Source organism: Lupinus angustifolius, chromosome LG08 (genome assembly GCF_001865875.1).
Source record: "Lupinus angustifolius cultivar Tanjil chromosome LG08, LupAngTanjil_v1.0, whole genome shotgun sequence".
In the NCBI taxonomy this organism is placed as follows: Eukaryota; Viridiplantae; Streptophyta; class Magnoliopsida; order Fabales; family Fabaceae; genus Lupinus; species Lupinus angustifolius.
The window spans coordinates 14,035,819-14,056,010 of NC_032016.1; the positions used below are offsets into that span (position 1 = coordinate 14,035,819).

The following is a 20,192-nucleotide window of genomic DNA, read 5'->3' on the forward strand; positions in this document are numbered from 1 at the left end:
TTCATATTTTCTTATTTTATACATCTTTTATGCCAAAATTTGCTGCTTTTGGGACCCATAAAGCAACAAGAACGACCCACTTTTTATGTTCCTTAATGCATTAACGGAAGCTAACATACAAGTACATCCTTGCAATGGGGGTTGCTTGTTCCAAGCATTTTGCCGTTAGAGATATTCTAATATCACGAATTTAACTTATTTTAGTTAAACTTTCATACATTTATGTTGTTTATACTATCAGACTATATTCGTTGCTACATCATTAAAAACAATTGACTTGTTAAATAGTTGTAAATCCTAATTTTAAAGTCCCAAAAACAATTGACTTCTTATTTTTCATTGGTGTATAAGTTGGTTCGAATCTCAAACTTATTGCAAAGGGAATACCTACTTGAGTGAGTGAACACTAAGCCAATGGCATATAGGTCGTTTCCTAAATTTATGCCTTCTAAAGCAACACTACCTAGGGGAAGAAATTCTTCAGTACATCAGATATTATAAGATAACAATAAGTGAGAAAAAATATATACACCAAATGTATATACATTATCATCAATACATTATTTACTATTTATATTTTATTATTGTTAACACTTCAAAAAAATAATATAAATAAATGATATATTATCGGTATATTTACACTAACAGTGTTTTGCGAGTTGACTCTACCGGTGACCCTTACCAAAACTTATTCAGCCAGTACCGACAACTAGCACTAACAAAAAATTAATGTAGATATTAAAGTGATAGAAACAATGTTAAGTACATACATTTGCATTCTAGTTTTATATTCAACCTTGGATTTATCTCCTAAAAAATGAGGAGTGTATTTTAACAATTTCATAATATCAACCATTGACTTTGTAAGCATTGCTTACATTTATATTCTAAAATGATCCTTGCACTTTTAAGAAACCAAATCCTTGTGTAAGGGAAGTCTATAAACAACAATATATCACTAAGCGGTATATATGCACTTATACGATGTGACACAAAGTATAAAGCATGATAAATATTTTATAAGGCACATGTACCCTTATGGTACCATATACTGTGACTCTATTGTACTGCACCTTGACGCGCCTAAGAATCTCGATGGACAAACTTTATTATAGTATCATATATGTTGCTTCAGAGAAGAACCTGATGAAAAGAAAAGACAGATGTCTTATATAGCTGACATGAAACACATTCAATATTATTGTATAATAATAACTTTGAGTGGTATTCTTGCACTTTGAACATGATAACAATTAAGATGTATACGGCTATTTCACGGAAATAATTATTTACCAGCCAAAAAGATGGGCAATTTACTCAGATGGTATTGTTTCACTATAAAATTATCGTAGTAATGCATTTTTGTATTAATTATAAAGTAGTGTAATTTTTTATAAATCGACTGTTTTGTTTATTTTTTTCTCTTGGTCCCACCAAAATTAGTAATCAAGTTGGAGATTTTTTTTAATTATTTCCTATGAGAATCAGCTACAACATAGGAGTTTTTGTTTATTTTTTTCTCTTGGTCCCACCAAAATTAGCAAAAGTTGGTGTTTTTTATAATTATTTCCTACCATAATCGGCTTTACCTATGTTTTTTTTAAATATTTCCTAAGAATCAGTTACAACATATGAGTTTTAAATATTGTTATTTTTTCCTATGCTGCATATAAATCGGCTACTGTTAAAGAGGTTTTTGAGTTTTTTTGCCCTAACTAAATCCGCTACAGGAATGGAGTTTTATCTCTTTATTTTTTATCCTTTATCACTTTTACCAAACCCTAAAGTACATCCTCATGAATATTTTTTCAACACTAATATTATTAAAAAATAAAAACATTACAATATTAAAATTTTAATTTATTAAATCCCAAATTTTTTTAATGACATTTATATGATGAAGTGCCACATGTAGGTGATTTTCTCTTTCTTAACGGGTGAACTCTTAATTGTTGTTCATTCTGCTACGATATATTCCTCTACCACTGTCGTCAATTGTGGCTCGTCCTCATCATCAACATCCTCAACCACAACTTCATCATCAATATGTTCCATACCAAAATGTTTACAAACGACATAGTAAGACAATAATACTGTTGAGAATCATATGCTGACAATGATGTACTTGAAATAGTAGCAAACATTTATGGTAGTGAGATTTGAGAACTTGATGACAAATATATGGATGAATAGTTAAAATTTCCGAACCCATACGTTTGTTGTTGTTGAGGAGTAAATAATGAAGTATGTGCTTGAGAATGAGTATCCGTTTGAGTTCGTTGTGGAGACTCAGTTTCCGACATATGATAATGATGAGTATCAAGAGTTTCATCAATGTGACTAAAATATGAATAGAGGTATAGCTCAGCCAAAGCTCCAATAATTCCCGACGAGATGAGAAGAAGTTAGATAAAAATTGTGTTAGATTTACTAGAGAAAATTAGGAGTAAATAATATAATTAAATACAAAGTTTAATTTATAAAAAAAATGTTATCATTCCATCAGAGTATGCCTCATCTCGAGATATATATCTTCTAATACTTTTAAGTACTATTGCATATACTCAGAGTAATAGTTTAAATGAAGGGTATTAATGATCAAACCATCGACCATATAGTTTCCCCTATTATTCCATATTTGGATCCAGCGACGATGCTTATATGGTCAGCCACAATCGCTTTTGCCACTAAGTCAACTTTATGAAGTTTTTCACAATTCACTAGATCTTGTGGAATTTGTTGATCAAAACAAAATTGCCTCATACCCCAATCAGTAGTATGTCATTCCACAATTGCAAAACAAATTAGTGGCACACCTGATCGGCTTATCCTCCTATTGTTGGGTGTTGTCCCAACATGTAACAAATTAATGGGGCAAAATGTGAAACTCTCTTGAGAGGACATTTCGTAAACTCCCCGATAATGCTAATAAAGTTGTTATTCAACAACACGCTAAATCATTTATTTTGATAATTATCGGTGGATTTCTCATGCTGGATACATCAGGTAACCGAGTCCACCTTATGTATCTACCCTTGATTGAAGACTTAACAAGACATTTCAATACAGTTGGACCTCAACTGTATTGACTTGTCTTTATCGAGAGCTATGTCATGCAGCAATAATCAGTGATCCAAGATAATTGGAGGATTCATATTCCTCCTTCAACCATGGGCATATGATCGCATTAAAATACTTGCACCAAGACTGCACGACACAACTATACCATATTTTCCCTTGGTTAAAATGTATTTATTTATTTTAGTATTATATGTTAATGTTTAATTAACAATATTTACTAACACTGATTAATAAAAGTTGGTCACACCATTTGATCACAACCAACATCTTTGGGCATGTTGTTAATACAATATGTGCAATGTTCGACCCTATGCGTGTGGATAAGTATATTATTTGTAAAAGAAATAAGTATATTATTTGTATTTATGTTTCTATATTTTTTATATAATTTTTTTATTAGTTTACATCATATGCGACATGTATATTAACTATTTTATTAACATTTCTACCAGTTTGAGTGAATGTCAAATTACCAATTGCATTTCTTGTCAAACCTCTTGGAGATAAGCCGATCACGTGTGCCACTAATTTGTTTCGCAATTGTGGAATGTCATACTACTGGTCGAGGTATGAGACAATTTGGTTTTGATCAACCAATTCCACAAGATCCAGTGAATTATGAAAAACTTCATAAAGTTGACTTACATGACAAAAGTGATTGTGGCTGACCACATAAGCATCATCGCTGGATTCAAATATGGAATAGTAGGAGAAACTACATGGTTAATGATTTGATCATTAATACCCTCATTTGAACCACTACTTTGAATATATGTATTGATACTTGAAAATCTCTAAAAGATACATATCTCGAAATGGAGCACACTCTGATAGAATACTAACATTTTTTATAAATTAAATTTTGTATTTAATTATATTATTTACACATAATATTCTCTAATTCTTTTTCAGTATACATTTGCAAAAAAGAATTTGTGATCAAAGTCGTCCTCCAACTTCTTTGTAAATCTCACACAATCTTTATCTGACGTTTTCTCATCTGACTGTGAAATGATGGGAACATTGGTTGAGCTATACACTTATTCATACTCTACCCATATTGATGAAGCTCCTTCTACTCATTATTATCATATGTCGGAAATTGAGTCTCCGCAACGAACTCAAACGAATACTCATTCTCAAGCACATACTTCATCATTTACTCCTCAAAAACAACAATTGTGTGAGTTCGGAAATTTTAATTATTCATCTACCTATTTGTCATCAAAATCTCAAATCTCATTACTATCACTATTTGCTACTACTTCAATTACACCATTGTCGACACACAATTTTCAACAGTATTATCGTCCTACTATGTCGTTTGCAAACATATTTGTTATGCAATATATTGATTACGAAATTGTAGTTGAAGATGTTGATGAAGATGATGAAGTAGTGTTGCCCATGGCGGATGGCGACCCATGGCGGTTGTCAAAATTCAATCATGAAGGCATTACGGATGACATTACGGATGACATTACAGATGACGTTGCGGGCAAATAGCGGCCAACATCATGGCGGTTGATAAAAAATAAATAAAAAATATAACACAATATGAAAAATAAAATAATAATATAATAACATAAAGTTTAATAAAAAATCATTAAGTATCAATGTCTCCTAACATCATAAGATCAGTAAAATGTAAAATAAATAATAATAACAAGTCTTATAAAGAGCCACAACTAAAAATCAAAGCAAAACACAAATATAAAATGCAAAAATATTCATATTGTACGTTATCCTATTTATGGAATAAACTGTGTTACTGGTAAATAATTGTTTTAAAATTGTATATATACTGAACTATATAAAGAAATTAAGATGTGAAAAAATAAGTAAATTGAAAAAAAAAATACAAACTAGGAAAAAAATGTGGGAAAAAGTAATCTGGAAAAATTAGACTAGAAAAATATATATTTTGAAAGTAAATAAAAAACAAAATTAGAAAAATAGAATAAAAAAAAGATAAAGAAATGAGAAAACAATAAACAATAGAGAAAGAAAATTAGAGAAAGGGAAAAAACAACGAAAAAAAAGTTAACAAACATGATTGTGGCAGCGACAACACACAACATAAAGGGGATAAAATTTTAATTTTCACCCAAGAATGGGCCCAAAAAACCCATCACAGCCCAATTTAAAAAAAACAACTAATCAGAAAACCAAAATGTCGCCATTATCGCCATGGCAACTTTTTCGAGCAAAATGCAGACACAACCAAATGGCGGGATTTCCCAAATGGCTAATGGCGGTAGCCCAAGAACGCCACTGCCATCCGCCATAGCACTGCCATAGACGTTATTGGGCAACACTGTGATGAGGAGGATCCATAATTGGCGACACATGATAGAGGAAGAATCTCGCAGCAGAATGAACAACAATTAAGAGTTCAACTGCTAAAAAGGAGAAAATCACATACATGTGACACTTCATCACATAGACGTCATTAAAGTTTTTTGGGATTTAATAAATTAATTTTTTAATGTTGTAATGCATTTGTTTTTTAATAATAACAATATATAAAAGTTATATGTAGCCGATTTATGTACAACGTAGAAAAAATAACAATATATAAAACTCATGTTATAGCCGATTCTCATAGGAAATAATCTAAAAATACATAGGTAAAACTCCTATGTTATAGCTAATTGTGGTAGGAAATAATTATAAAAAGACCTTCAACTTCATTGAGTCACTACAACTGGGACTAAGCAACAACAATGACAAATGTTGAACTTAATTTTTGTTTCTTTCCACAATTTAATTCTCTCTCTTTTCCCAATTTATTTATTTTTCTCTCTCTTTTCCCAATTTATATATTTTTCTCCCTTTTCTCAATTTATTTTAATTTTTTCTTTTTTTTCTTCTTTTATATGAGTGGAACAAAATTAACTATTTATAAATAAAATTGTATTATTTTTGGGACACACTAACAACATGAGTTTTTAGCATCCTGTAAAAAAAAAACGCATTCTTAATCTTTAGTTTTTGTGTCTTTATTTTCATATGTACAAAAAATTGTATTGTTTAATGTAAAAAAGGGAAGAAAGAGGTGATTTTTAATAAAAAATGGTATAGTTTACTCTATGCTTAAAGAATTAATTTTTTTGGATTTTTATGACTATCTCCCAACAAATATTAGACACAAAAATCAAATATCTAACATTTGACCAATGTGATACGTACAGTTTTAGTATAACCAATAGTACTTAACAAATGTGGTTTTTAGAAATCAAACATTTGACATTTTAATCATTTAGGTAATTCATCAAGATCTTATACTACAAAACCAACACCTTATTGGTTAAAGAAACTAAATTAATTAAATAAGAGAAAATATTATTTTTGTTAAGAGACAAATGTCTGGAATTTAAAAAACATAAGGCTATATAAATCTAAGGATATATAATTGAAAGAGTGAGCTCATTAGAAAATCCTAAATGCCTCTTGTTTATCTTTTTCATTGACCACTCGTAATGGAGAGTTTAAAATGCAAGTAAATAGCATTTCCTCACCCGATAGCCCGTTTTGAAAATCTTAAATATGATATATGATTTCCTCTTTAGAAGAAATAACTATAGAATTTAAAATCTACATACGTTCAATGTTTATATTGTCGATACATTATTCATTATTGATTTGTATAGAATCAATTATGGTTAATATATGAATGATATGGTGACAATATAAAAAATCTTTACACTATCAATATTTATATATATTAAATCCCCAGTCATACATTTTTTATTCCTTTATTTTTAGCCTTTCTCTACCCTAACCAAAAAATGTCTCTCCTTTTTTCTAGCCTAATCAAATTGGGGGCAATTTATGGTAAAAATTTTTTTCTCTATCCTTACTACTTTTCATTCCTTGTCTTATCTGCCAAACGAAGAGTGAGGTACCGTAGTGTGACCCTATACATCTAATCGCGCCTAAGAATAACAATAGACTTCACATGTTGCTTCAAAGAAGAATGTAATGTAAAGTAAAAAAAGGAAAGAAATATTACTAGAAATCAAGGCTTTAGGTCTGGTCTTGAAGAGAATCCGATTCCGAATGATTCCAACAACTCGTAACTCCACCTCAGAACAACCACTTTCTCCACCTTCATTTTTGATTTTGTTGAGCACTAGCAATGGTTTCTTCAAGGGAACCTTTGACCCTGACAATTCATGGTACCCAACAGTGAAAGTGTACACTTCCTGAACATTGAAGACACACCAACACAAAAACATGAGTAATGAAATGAAAATAAGTAATGGGGTACCTTAAAAAACAGATTTTGATTATTAATTTTGTGTAGGAACCTGAGAAGAAGGACGACAGAGAGTGCCAATGTGAAGGTTTTGAAGGGAATGGTGGAAAGAAGGGTTGGGTTCGACTATGCCTTGAAGTTCAACGATTCCCCATTCCTGGCAGGTTCCTTCTCCACAGTTGCATCTAATATGAATCTGCATCTCTCTTTCTCTGATCTGATATTTCAATGGGTTGAGGATTTGAGGGTTTATATGGGATGGGTTTTGGTGGCAAACTGGTTTGATTTTCCCGCGCAATTGTTTTCACTTTTTATACCCAATGGGAATCTACGGTTATCAGACTCAGGCTGCACTTGTCTTTTGACCCTAGATTAATTGGACTAGTGCCATAATTGGGGTTGGGTAAGATGATTATGATATGTTCCTCACTCCACTTAAAATTATGATTAGGTCAATTCTTTAATTCAAACTTAAATTGAAACATATGAAGGTTTAATTAGAGTTGAGTCTAGATTAGCTAAAAATAAAAGTGTAGGTGATTTCTTTTTGTTTTGCTTAAGGATAAAAATATCATCTCATTATAAATAAATGTTAAAAATGTCACATTATGTTGAGTCTAAATTAGCTAAAACTGCCCATAATTTCCTTTTATTTTGTTTTGTTTTAAGGATAAAAATATCAAATCATTATAAATAAATAATAAAAAAGTCGTACTATGTTGATTTAGCCTAATTATGATTGAACCCGAATATGGTCGGGTTTCATCATATTTAGGGTTAGATTTGTTTTGTTTTGTTTTTAGGATAAAAATATCACATCATTATAAATAAATAATAAAAAAGTCGCACTATGTTGATTTAGCCCAATTATGATTGAACCCGAATATGGTCGGATTTCATCATATTTAGGGTCAGATTTGAGTTAAAAAATTAGACTCACTCAATATTTAGGATCAAGTAATACAATCGTAATCCGATTAGCGTTACCCATTCATCATGTTTATAGGTATGTTTATTTAATTTACACTGAGAATAATAACATCTATCTGGTCGAAAGTATTATTAATTTTCTAATTTTTTTATCATATATGCATGATTAATGATATATAAATACATATACATTTCATATGTCAAATTGCATATTCATAATAATAAATAATATTGAGAACGTTTTGTCTAAAAAGATATGCATTATATACATATATCATTTCATATGGCAAATTGTATTTATTTTTATATTTAAGAATAAAATTATCATTACATTCATCTAAAGAATAAAAGTGTCATGGTATTTTATTATTTTGTTTTTTTTTATCTACTTTCCTGTCTAGTATTAGAGTGGATGCTCACCAGTTTAAATGTGAGTGCTTTAGTGAAAATAAAACATAAGGTTGTACAAGATGAACCATCACACATGCTGTATTTATTTGAAGACAAGTAACTATAAATAAGTGGATATAAATGTGCGATTGTTCAACCTTGCTCAACCAGATGTTTATTTGTCTTGAGCATGTGTGATAGTAGTATTAAATATCGATTTTGAGAGTATGACACAACTTCAAGAAAAGTGTATGACAGCTTCAAAAAAGGAATAGTGTATGAGAATTTTCACCAACTCTTCTGCTTTAAGCAGAGCAATTCTTTTTCACCACACCTACCATTATGTGTGACTTTACCAGCCAAAAGAAGGAATGTGCCATACAATAAAGGGCAGTACATCTTTTCTCTCACAATCTGTATCACTATGTCATCAGCTATAATTGATTGAAAGTTTAATTATGAATTATTTTTCTAACCAATCACAACTAATGACACATGGAGTGACACACATTGTGGGCCATAAGATGTCCTCCCGCAAGAAAGTCGGAAGATTCTACACATGTCAACTTAGATTAGATACTAGTTAAAAAGCCAAGCTATCATAAAAATTCCAAGTACCTGAAAGCCTATGAACATGTTCTACAAACACAATACCAGATTAATAATGCCAAAGACAACAAAAGGAAGTAGTAGGTTAAAGGTTTCATGGGACAACTTTTTACAAAGTTTCCTAACTGTACAATCTTATGTTACTACAAGGCACAATATGTGAAGCTGATTGATTTCTTACCTCTGCCAAATGTTTCTTCTATCTTCACCACAATGGGGCAATATGGTTCCAGCAGAATTACCTATGCCAACATTTCTGCTGTGTTGTAGTGTAGGATCATCAAAGGAATTCTTTTTAAACATTGACCTTTGTGCACCAAAGTATTGGCTGCTATAGTAATCAGTTTGGTTTAAGTTACCCAAATCGACACTTGACGAGGCCATATCACTATGTTGCTGTTGTTGAAGGCAGTTCTTCGGATTTTGATCAGAGTCTAATGGCATTGTGAGGGTTTTAATTGCAAATTCAATACATGGATCCATCCATGAAGGTGAAATACCTAGTGTCTTTTCCGAAGATGGTCCTGTATTATTGTTGTCTTCGGACTTATCATCAATTTTTGCACCACTAGCATGTTCTTGTGAAATAGCAAGAGAAGGAAATACTATGCAACCTTCCTTATCAACATCATCGCACATATTTAGCGACCCTTTGATGTTCTTAGTGCCATGCCCTTCAGCAGCAAGGAAAGTTTCATGATGCTCGATGTTTTTTAACTCGGGAGAAATTTGAGAGTCATTAGAGGTTTCAAATGTTACTCCAGTGAGAGTTTGTATTGCAAATGCAATACAATGGTCTGTTAGTAGTTCTCCAAGAGGACAGTCAAGCGAGTAATCTAACTTTCCATTAACCTTGTCTCCATTTTCAAGGATTCTCACATTTTCTGTCATAGTAGCATGCTTCTCCCGAGGCAAAAATGGAAAGCATTCTTGACCCGCGTTACTTCCATGCTCTTCTACAGTCTTCTCATGAAGCTTTTCAGAAGTAGGCAACTTCCCGTAAAAATGCTTACTACCTGACTTTGGTGTGTTTGCGGCACTGTCATATAAGCACTTTTCTGACCCACCGTCAAGTGTATTAATCTGTTTCGCTTCACCATTATGCAAGCTGTTCAGAGACTTATCCTCATTTGTGGTGGTTTCTCCCTCACATGATTGTTTGACTGCGACTCGACGTGATCGACCTCTAGTTTGAAGTTCTAGAAGTGGATCAACTTTAATTCCAGCAAGACGCTTTGAAGCACGTCGAGGCAAATTGATCTCTTTCTTATGCCTTTTGCGCTGGCAAGTTTGAGCTTTTTCAGTTCCACTTTTTGTCTGTGCATTCTCTTGAAGTTGCCTCTCTTGGGCATCATCAGTGCAACTTGGAGCTACATTGCTTTTATCTAAAACAGCTAGCCCTTGTTTCTGATCTGAACCTTCAGCTTGTGACAGAACTGAGCTGGTCAATTTAGTGTCCACCACACCTATATCATGTAATATACTTACATCATATGCAACATCCTTATATAACCACAGATAAAGAAAAAGTGTAGATAAATAGAAAACCCATCTATTTCTATGTTTCCTTAAATAACAAGAATTTGAACCATTAAACCTGAATCAAATTCAATACTGAGCACAAAAACAGTGTCTAAAATTTTGGAAATAGCATAATATCTGGCAAGACAGAATTGTATACATTACATTGCAAATTAGTTAATATCCCTCCCTCCCCAAACACATGTAGAGAACAATACAAGACTAGTAAATGTAATACAATAGCATTCAGGCATGCACCGAATTAGGTAGGGTAACTATTTTTAAGTTTTAACTTCAAAAGAAAAAGAAAAGTTGGGAACTTACACTGACTGGAAACATGTTCAGAGATGGGCATAGACATAGGCATATGTTCTCCTGAACATGCAGGGTTTGAAATCTGTTGGTCATTGGCTATCATGTCCAAATCTGAGCTTAGACCAATGTTGGCTGATAATGTTGGATTCGAGGTTATAACTGTTGACTGTGAAGGAAAGATAGACAAGAAGTTTGTAAAAGTAGAAATCTCGGGGAAGATATAATTGAAGACAGAAAAGGATTCCAATATCACCGCAAACAAAAAATAATTTCAGTCAGAGGAGATAACTTATGAATGTTAACTAAGGCATCCGTGTTTGCCACATGAATAGGGTGAGTGATTTAGTCCCTTGTACTGGAATTTAGAGTCCATACATAACTCAGAGTCTCAGACTACTCTTGTGGGGTTTTTCCTGTGGGTTGGTCTCATCCCCACATTTAATGCTTGTGGGGTTTTTCTGTTTTGCTTGTGGTGAGCTCTAGCAAATTTGTCCATATGTCTAATATCCTCATTTCTCTCATTCATGGAATACCCTGCCCTTCCGACTCAAAAACACTCCCCCATAAACCAAAACCGCAACAAAGGATAGAAAACAAAGCCAATCAACATATTGTTTTCATCTAGTTCCCATGTAATATCTACTTGTTAAGGGCATATCATTAATTGTTACCTTCTCTAATTCGATATGCCTAGGTGAAAGACTTAGGTTTAAACGCATATGAAACGCGAGATGGGTATGCGAAAGGGAAAGTTTAGCATGAGACTAAACAAACATATAAAGAATCCGTGGATACAATGTGCAAGAGAAAGTGATGAGGTATTATTTACCTAATCTTTTCTATTTGTACCTTCCTTTGTTGTGATTCTGGTCTTTTTCACCCATCCCGATTGTAACCCTTCTGCAATAACTTTCTTAACTACAACCTACATTGCTTGAATAACCAATGTTTTCCCACATAAGTTAACACAATCAGATAGTTATTAAATATGCATAATACCACACAAAATTTTGTTGACAGACATTGTTCCAAATTTTATGAATGCTGACTTTGTTCTGAGCATAGTCAATATGACAAAAAACCTCTACCCTGGACTTGAGTTTCAGTCCACTTGAGGGAGCAAACTAATACCGCGATAAACCTAACATTAATAAGAATGCAGTTGAATCATTTTAATCTTTTAGATAAAGAGTTTCAATAGTCAAGCCATGATTGAAGCCGGTTTTCCCAACAATCATTAGCAGGTAAAATATGCTAAAATGGAAAGAATTGTATTTTCACATAGAAAGAAATGCTTTGCATGTTAACATATTATTCATAAACATGCAAAACATTTTAATAGTATATGAAACCCAACCAATCAGGGGAAAGAGTACCTGAAAATCTCTTGCAACATTAAAGATTCATTTCTTCTTGACCCACTAATAATCACAAAATTACACAGCAAAACCCATGTATAGTTTCAAAGCTTCAACTAAGAACAAGGATTTATTAGAGATATAGTCCAAAGGGTCCATAGATAACATGCAAAGCATAGATTAAATCTCAAATGTCAAGCAAGTAATTGACAAAAATAATAAATTTCCTTAGCTTGAAAATTTTCTGAAATTTGAAGGAACTCAAGAGATTGCAACCACAGTTTAGCCATCAAACAAATGACAAAAAAGACATGTACCTTAAAAAAACAAAGTCTTAATTTTTTCACTCCCAGCAGTAAAATAAAAGTAACTGGTCAAGCCAAGTCACAAGGATCTTAACACATCCTCGTAATAAAAAGCAACATCATATCCATTGATGGGGTCAAAATCAAACCTTAAATTTTACCTTGTCTCTTACCATTCTTTCTCACCCTCATTTCCACAGTCCAAACTGGTGGCAGACATTTATCGGAGTTTGGGTTCTGCATTCCTCCGGCAGTCTGCGGTGGCCGGAGAATCAACAACCCGTGCCTCTATGAGCCTGTAACCCTGTGTGTGTTTTTCTTTGTCTTGGTTTCTATGTATAGTGTATGTGCCACTACTTGCCTAATAGTGCCTTCTACCTACCGCCAAGTAATAATAAGAAAGAAAATGGAGGATTCAGACAAATAAAGAACTTGCATGGCCACGTGGTGCCAAACACATTATTTACTATGTCTTATTTTTTATGTTATCCCACTCAATAACTTATAATCTCAATGATGGAGTCAAAATTATTTATTTTTTAATCAAATTGTAACAGTTATATATTGACTGATTTTTATTTAAAATTAATTTGTTAATGAAAATAAAAGTAATTATATTTTTATTGATTTTTCAATAGTATTATTAGTATAATGTTAATAAGAGTTGATTTGTTATCTTGGTACATGCTTGCATATATTAACATAAGATTCTATCTATCTTTTGTTTATGTGACCATTTCCTCATTACCCCACTTCTGATCTCTTCACTTCATTCCACTCCACTAGTTTAATTTCTTCCTTATACTATTTGCTTTTTGTTGGAACTTGTTGAGTGTCTCTCTTGACTTCTTTCGTTACCACCTTATTAAGCAAAGAGCTAAAGTAATGTTACAAACATAGTTTTATAGATTTTCAAAATCTCATCACAACTATTTTTTTCCTCTTTGACCTTTTTCTCCCCAAACTATCACTCACATAGTCACGTGACTACTTGAGCCCTGAGAAATTTATCTTCCAAACATATTTTTTTATATATCATTTCTAAAATACTTATGTGACACGTGACCCCACTACTTAGAACATTGTTTGCCCACATACCCAAACTTTCAAAGTCACACAAATTCATCAATCCTTGGATAGTGTTCTTTTTATTTGAGCTCTATGCATGGATGTTCTACCACTAAAATGTGCCTCAGAGGGAGCTCTAAAGGAACCTCACAAAAAGGAATGAGGTAAATAGGTCTAAGCATCCATATCGATTGACCATAATACAATTGTTTAAGTTGGTCTCATATGATTTTTTTTATATATTTTCATTATTTCCTTCTAATTTAAATAACAACTTAATTAATAATTCATTCCCACCGAACAACTTCCACAATGTACCTCGCAACTTATATCATAATCTTAAATTTACAAAATTTTCTCCATATCACTCTTTGTTCTAGTTGTTTTTAATGTTATCCTTTCTTCCTCATAATTAATTATATAGTAAATTATACTATCACACCTAGATTTTTAGTAAAATTATACAAATCACTAATCTTTTTTTAAAATTATATAAATCACTCTAATTATATACATACATTACATTGATTATCCATGTAAGAGAGATAAGGGTAATTTTTTAAACAAAAATGATAACGAGTGTAATTAAGTCAAACAAAATATGGTATATTGTGAAGACAAACCCAAATAGTGTAAGAGTCAATATCTATTCATTATTTTGGTTAGTTACAATATAGTATAAGAGTGACTTAACATCTCCTAAGAATTATTGATACAGTTTGTAAGGAATCAAAAAAATAATGAATAGACATTGATTTTTACACTATTTAAACTTGTCTTCACACTATATCATATTTTGTTTGACTTAATTATACTCGTCACCATTTTTTGTTTAAGAAATTATATTTTTTTCTCTTACAAAGATAGTCAGTATAATGTAATAATAATTATAGGTGATTTGTGTAAATTAAAAAAAAGTGTATGATTTATGTAATTTCATTAAAACTTAGGGTATAGTAAACATATAAACCTGATTAAAGTATTATAATTGCATCTTAAATCGTAATTCATTGTACTATTTTTGGGTACACATAATTCATTGTACTAAACTACTAATAATTAAGTATCCAACTATAAAATAAAAAACCAAATACTAATTTTCGAATATAAGGTCACAGCTCCAACATGACTATAAAGCGGTCAAGTTTGTTGATTAATTTAATGTGATTTGACGGTACAAATGATGACATATTTAACTAAGAATAATAAGGAGTTTGTCTAGTTAATGGTTTAACCCTTTCTGTTGATTAATTTGATTCAATTTTAAAAATATTATTTTTGTCCTATTCTATTTTGTTTATAAAATACATTAAATAAAAAAAATAATTCTTATATCATTTATTGTAACTAAGTGGGTGTGAATTAGTTGACTTAAAATTATGGTCAATTTTTCTGCAATATCAAGAGTTAAGAGCAACAGAAATAATTTGTAGAAAATAACAAGTAAATAATTGAAGAGATAAATGGAGAAGAAAATACACTAGAATTTTATACTGATTCACCTTCTTGTCCACGGAAGACTACGTCCAGTACTCTTGTAGCACAAGAGATTTTCCACTAAATATTATGAGTTGTAATTACATTATCTCACTCTCAGACTTCTATGTACTTTACACACTCACTAATGCTTATCACATTGGAAAACACATTTCCAAGTAACTATATCCAATCACACCCCATGAAAGAAAGTATTTAGAATGAATGAAGAATTACAACAGTGGCTTGAATTGTCTTTACAAGTATGAAATGTAATATCATTTGCAATCCAATAACTCTCTTGTATACTAAGTAATATTGCTCAATAGGTTTGTAAAACTTTGAAACAATTACTTCAAGTAACTCAGAAAAATTCTCTTTTGAAAGTTTAAGAACTGAGTGTAAAAGTGCAGAAAAATAGTGAGAGAATTTTTTCAGAATTATGTGAGAGTTGTATGAAAGTTGTGTGTTGTGATTATGAGTTTCAATGCCTTTATATAGACTTTCCAATCAGCCCAAATGCCTCTTTGAAAGGGTAGGAATTGATTGGAATGAAATCATATATTTTGAGTTGAAACCTATTCACTTTGAATTTGAAAATCTGATGCAACAGCTCTCAGTAATCGGTTACAACATTGAGTAATCGGTTACCTAAATGTTCTGTCCAACAGTGAATTTAAAATTCACTTAGAGTAGTCGGTTACTCATATTAAAGTAATTGGTTATTTAAGAACGTTGAAACTTGAGTAATTTGTTACCCAAAGTTCAGTAATGGATTACTCAGTTCAGTTTTTGTTGGATAACTGATTTCTCACTCATGTAATCTGCTACTCAGATTTCAGTAACTTGTTACACAATATTTTGAAAATTGTTTTATTTAAACTTGAAGTGTTTCAATTATCTTTTGAAGTATTTTGAGCAATACTACTATTATATATTCAAGAGTATATGATAGAAGTACCTATTTAGACTTAGACTAAAAGTCTCGAATATCTTGAAGCTTGAATCTTCATTGTCTTCATATGTATTCTTCCTTTTCTTCTTTTTGGTGATGTTGGTGTTTTCACCAAAACCGTGCCAAGGTCAGGAGCAGATATCTTCTTCACAATCTCCCTTTTTTTATGATGACAAACCAATATCTTCTTAACAATGTAGTTTTCTGAGAGCAGCATACTTTGTGATATTCTTGACTTGTCTTGAGTATGCGTCCCCTTTCATTTGGAGCTGTGTGCCTGAAATAATTTTGACAGAAAATACACTCTCCCAACTTTTCTCATCCCCTTTTGACTTCATCAAAAAGTAGAAAAACCAAGAGTTTTCCAGCACAATATATATAGCATATATGCAATAAGATATATATCTCATACATATAATAATATGGATATCAAGATATAATAGAATTGAAGCAATAACATAAAAGTAAAAAGATGTTCAAGGAGTAACAATGCAAACAACAAAAAATACAAACAACAAAATAGAAATTTGTCCGAAACCAGAAAAAATAACATTACAACCAAAAAATTCTAACAACAGATATAATCTAAGACTCAGGATCAGAACCGTCTTCATCGATGTCCATGCTACTCGGCTTAGAAGACAAACGATGAAGTTCAAACTAGATTTGTTGATTCTGTGTATCAAAGGCATCCATCCGGTTAGTGATGTAGCCTCGAAGAGAAATCAACTCATCCATAATCATCTGATTTGAAGGCATGACAACAAATGAGGAAGATTGAGCATGAAACTCAGAAGGTTGAGGTTCATAGGGATTAGCAGGGTCAAGTTCTGATTCAGGAGTAGGAGGTCTATCTTTCTTATGCTTGTAGGTTTGGTCCTGAATATTATATGTGAAGCCCATTTTGTGGACTACATCCACATCAATATGGCTTTCACGAGGGTTAAGCGGGACCTTATAGAAACACCAAAATGCTCAAGGATTTTTGTTATGAAGATTGCATATGGCAAAGGGCTTTGGGTTCCTCTTACAGACCACATTTGTCTCATTATCATTAGAGTTCAATTGATTTTTAGATTAAATTTCATAGCATACATCAATTGGAGTTCTGTGTCACTTATTTGAGAGTGGTTTGAAAATTTTGGTAAGATGAGTTCCAGTTTGAGATGTCCAGCAAATATGATATCTCTATTTTTAATAGTTTCACCACAGTCCTGTTGCTTAATCATTTCTATTTCCTCTTTGATAATTCTACACAGAGAATAATAAAAATCTTTTCGATCATAATTATCCCATTCGCATACAGAGCTGAAACCTGCAATGCTCCACTAATAGGGTATGTTAAAGCGCAATGAACTCATGGTTTTCTAATCCAAAGTAATGTCTTTTCCTTTTACATAGGATGTAAGACGGTTTTTTCTAAAGTTCATGTTATAGTAAAATACTCTAATCAGTTCATGATAGATTTCATTTGATTCACAACAGAAATCGAAAAGGTTTTGTTGTCTAAAAAGATAAGGAAATAGAAAATCTTCAAACTCAAAATTCCCGAGATTATCGTATTTGGGAGTGAAGATAGTGCGACCATGAAATTGCTCCTCAAAGATTTTACATTGCTCATCATTTTCTAGAAGCCGCCTAAGTCAAGAGGGTTGGACTCCAAGGATGAAGTTCCTTGCTTCTTTTGAGTCAGATTGGTGCATTGCTTTTTTGTTCGTTAAGAGGAAGCCATGGATTGAGTTTTTTGAGTTTTTAGGTTTTTGGGTTTTGGAGAATTTGGGGGGTTTTTGATTTAGGCCACTAAACACGAAAATGATGGTTTAGAAGTGAAAATATAATATGAATGCACACAAAAATCAGTCAAAATGGATCAAAAACGAAGATTTTAGATAGAGAAAATGGTGGACACGAAGAGGGTTTGAAAATAAGAAGAAGAAGTATCAAAAAATGAAAATTTCATATAAATATCTGCACAGAGTAATCGGTTATTCACCTTTGAGTAATCGGTTACTCAATTTAAAATTTTTAAGAATTTCAAACAGCAGGTTTAGGTAACCGGTTACTTACTTGGGTAATCGGCTACTGACCCCAGAAAATTTAATTTTTTATGCAATTTTAAGCTATGAAAAAGATTTTTAACCCAAAATTGGAAATATTTAAACATAAATAAACACTTTTAAGTACAAGTAGGCGTGAGATAAACATGATGAAGCACACATATAATCATGTTAAGATAAGTAAGCTTCATCAAGAATGCCTAATTCTCGTCTAATTTTATAAAAAGGTTCTTTAGCCAAAGATTTAGTGAATATATCTGCTAGTTGGTTATGAGTATCAACAAATTCTACCGATACATTCTTCTTTTGGACATAGTCCCTTAGGAAGTGATGTTTTATATCATTGTATTTGATTCTAGAATGCATAACATGATTCTTTGTGAGGTTTATAGCACTAGTATTGTCACATTTTAAAGGAGTGCACCCCAAGTCTAAGCCATAATCTCGTAATTGTTGTTTAAGCCACAACACTTGGGCACAACAACTACTTGTTGCTATATATTCAGCTTCAGCAATGCTTAGGACAACACATGCTTGTTTCTTGCAAGACCAAGAGACTAAAGCATTTCCCAAAATATGACAAGTACCACTTGTAATTTTCCTCTCAGATTTGCACCCAGCAAAATCTGAATCCGAATAACCAACCAAATCACATATACTTCCTTTTGGATACCACAATCCAATGTTATATGTACATTTAAGATATTTCATGATTCTCTTAACAACAACTAAGTGTGATTCTTTTGGTTTAGATTGATAGTATGCACACAAACATACAATAAACATGATATCAGGTCTAATGACAGTTAGATATAAAAGAGATCCAATCATACCTCGATACTTTGATATTTCAATAGATTTTCCTGCTTCATTCGTATCAATGTAAGTATTGGATCTCATAGGAGTAGTTATTGGCTTGTAGCCATCCATGTCAAATCATTTTAGCAAATCTCTGCAATACTTGGATTGACTTACGAAAATTATCAAGTTGTTTGATTTGTAGTCCAAGGAAGTAATTTAACTTCCCCATCATAGACATTTCAAACTCTCCTTGCATCATTTTGCCAAAATCACTACACAAAACCTCATTAGTAGAACAAAAAATAATATCATCTACATAAATTTGAACAAGTAGAGTATGATGATTTATTCTCTTTATAAAGAGTGTAGTGTCAACCTTTCCTTTGTTGAAATATTTTTCAATTAGAAATTTAGTTAGACGATCATACCATGCACGAGGAGCTTGCTTTAAGCCATAGAGAGCTTTCTTTAATTTGTAAACATAAGAAAGATGTTTGTAATCTTCAAAACCGGGAGGTTGTTCAACAAACACTTCTTCTTGAATGTAGTCGTTAAGGAAAGCACTCTTTACGTCCATTTGATGTAACTGAAAATTCAAAGAGCAGGCATATGCAAGTAATAGCCTAATAGCTTCAAGTCTAGCAACCGGAGTGAAGGTTTCATCAAAGTCTAGATATTTCATGATTCTCTTAACAACAACTAAGTGTGATTCTTTTGGTTTAGATTGATAGTATGCACACAAACATACAATAAACATGATATCAGGTCTAATGACAGAATAATACAATTTTCATCAGATTTATTACGAAATACCCACCGAGTTCCAATAACATGCCTGTTTTCGGTCTAGGAACAAGTTCCCAAACTTCATTTCTCTCAAACTAGTTTAATTCTTCATGCATAGCAAGAATCCAATGTTCATCCTCGATTGCTTCATCAATCTTGGAGGGCTCTATTTGAGAGACGAAGGCCAAGTTTAGACATGCTTTATTAAGCATTCGTTGGGTAGTGATACCTGTATTTAATTCAATAATAATGTTGTCAATATGATGGTATCGATGAGTT

General features: G+C 32.0%; 2 protein-coding genes across 14 annotated transcripts; both read right to left on the minus strand.

Moving 5' to 3' along the window:
• LOC109353693 (chromosome transmission fidelity protein 8 homolog) lies at positions 910-7,618 on the minus strand. Of its 2 annotated transcripts, XM_019596048.1 has the most exons (3): positions 7,395-7,611; positions 7,097-7,289; positions 910-1,143 (listed from the first exon to the last, which is right to left on the minus strand). In XM_019596048.1, the coding sequence occupies exons 1-3, from the start codon at positions 7,542-7,544 to the stop codon at positions 1,118-1,120; spliced, it is 369 nt and encodes a 122-aa protein (XP_019451593.1). In that variant the 5' UTR covers positions 7,545-7,611; the 3' UTR covers positions 910-1,117. The 2 variants fall into 2 exon arrangements, with proteins under 2 accessions (XP_019451593.1, XP_019451592.1); XM_019596047.1 differs by lacking the exon at positions 910-1,143 and having other exon boundaries at positions 7,005-7,289; positions 7,395-7,618.
• On the minus strand, positions 9,217-13,234 carry LOC109354844. Of its 12 annotated transcripts, XM_019597609.1 has the most exons (4): positions 12,932-13,234; positions 11,957-12,032; positions 11,117-11,266; positions 9,217-10,737 (listed from the first exon to the last, which is right to left on the minus strand). In XM_019597609.1, the coding sequence occupies exons 1-4, from the start codon at positions 12,944-12,946 to the stop codon at positions 9,449-9,451; spliced, it is 1,530 nt and encodes a 509-aa protein (XP_019453154.1). In that variant the 5' UTR covers positions 12,947-13,234; the 3' UTR covers positions 9,217-9,448. The 12 variants fall into 12 exon arrangements, with proteins under 12 accessions (XP_019453154.1, XP_019453156.1, XP_019453155.1 ...); XM_019597611.1 differs by lacking the exon at positions 11,957-12,032 and having other exon boundaries at positions 11,117-11,273; positions 12,944-13,233; XM_019597610.1 differs by lacking the exon at positions 11,957-12,032 and having other exon boundaries at positions 11,117-11,273; positions 12,932-13,233.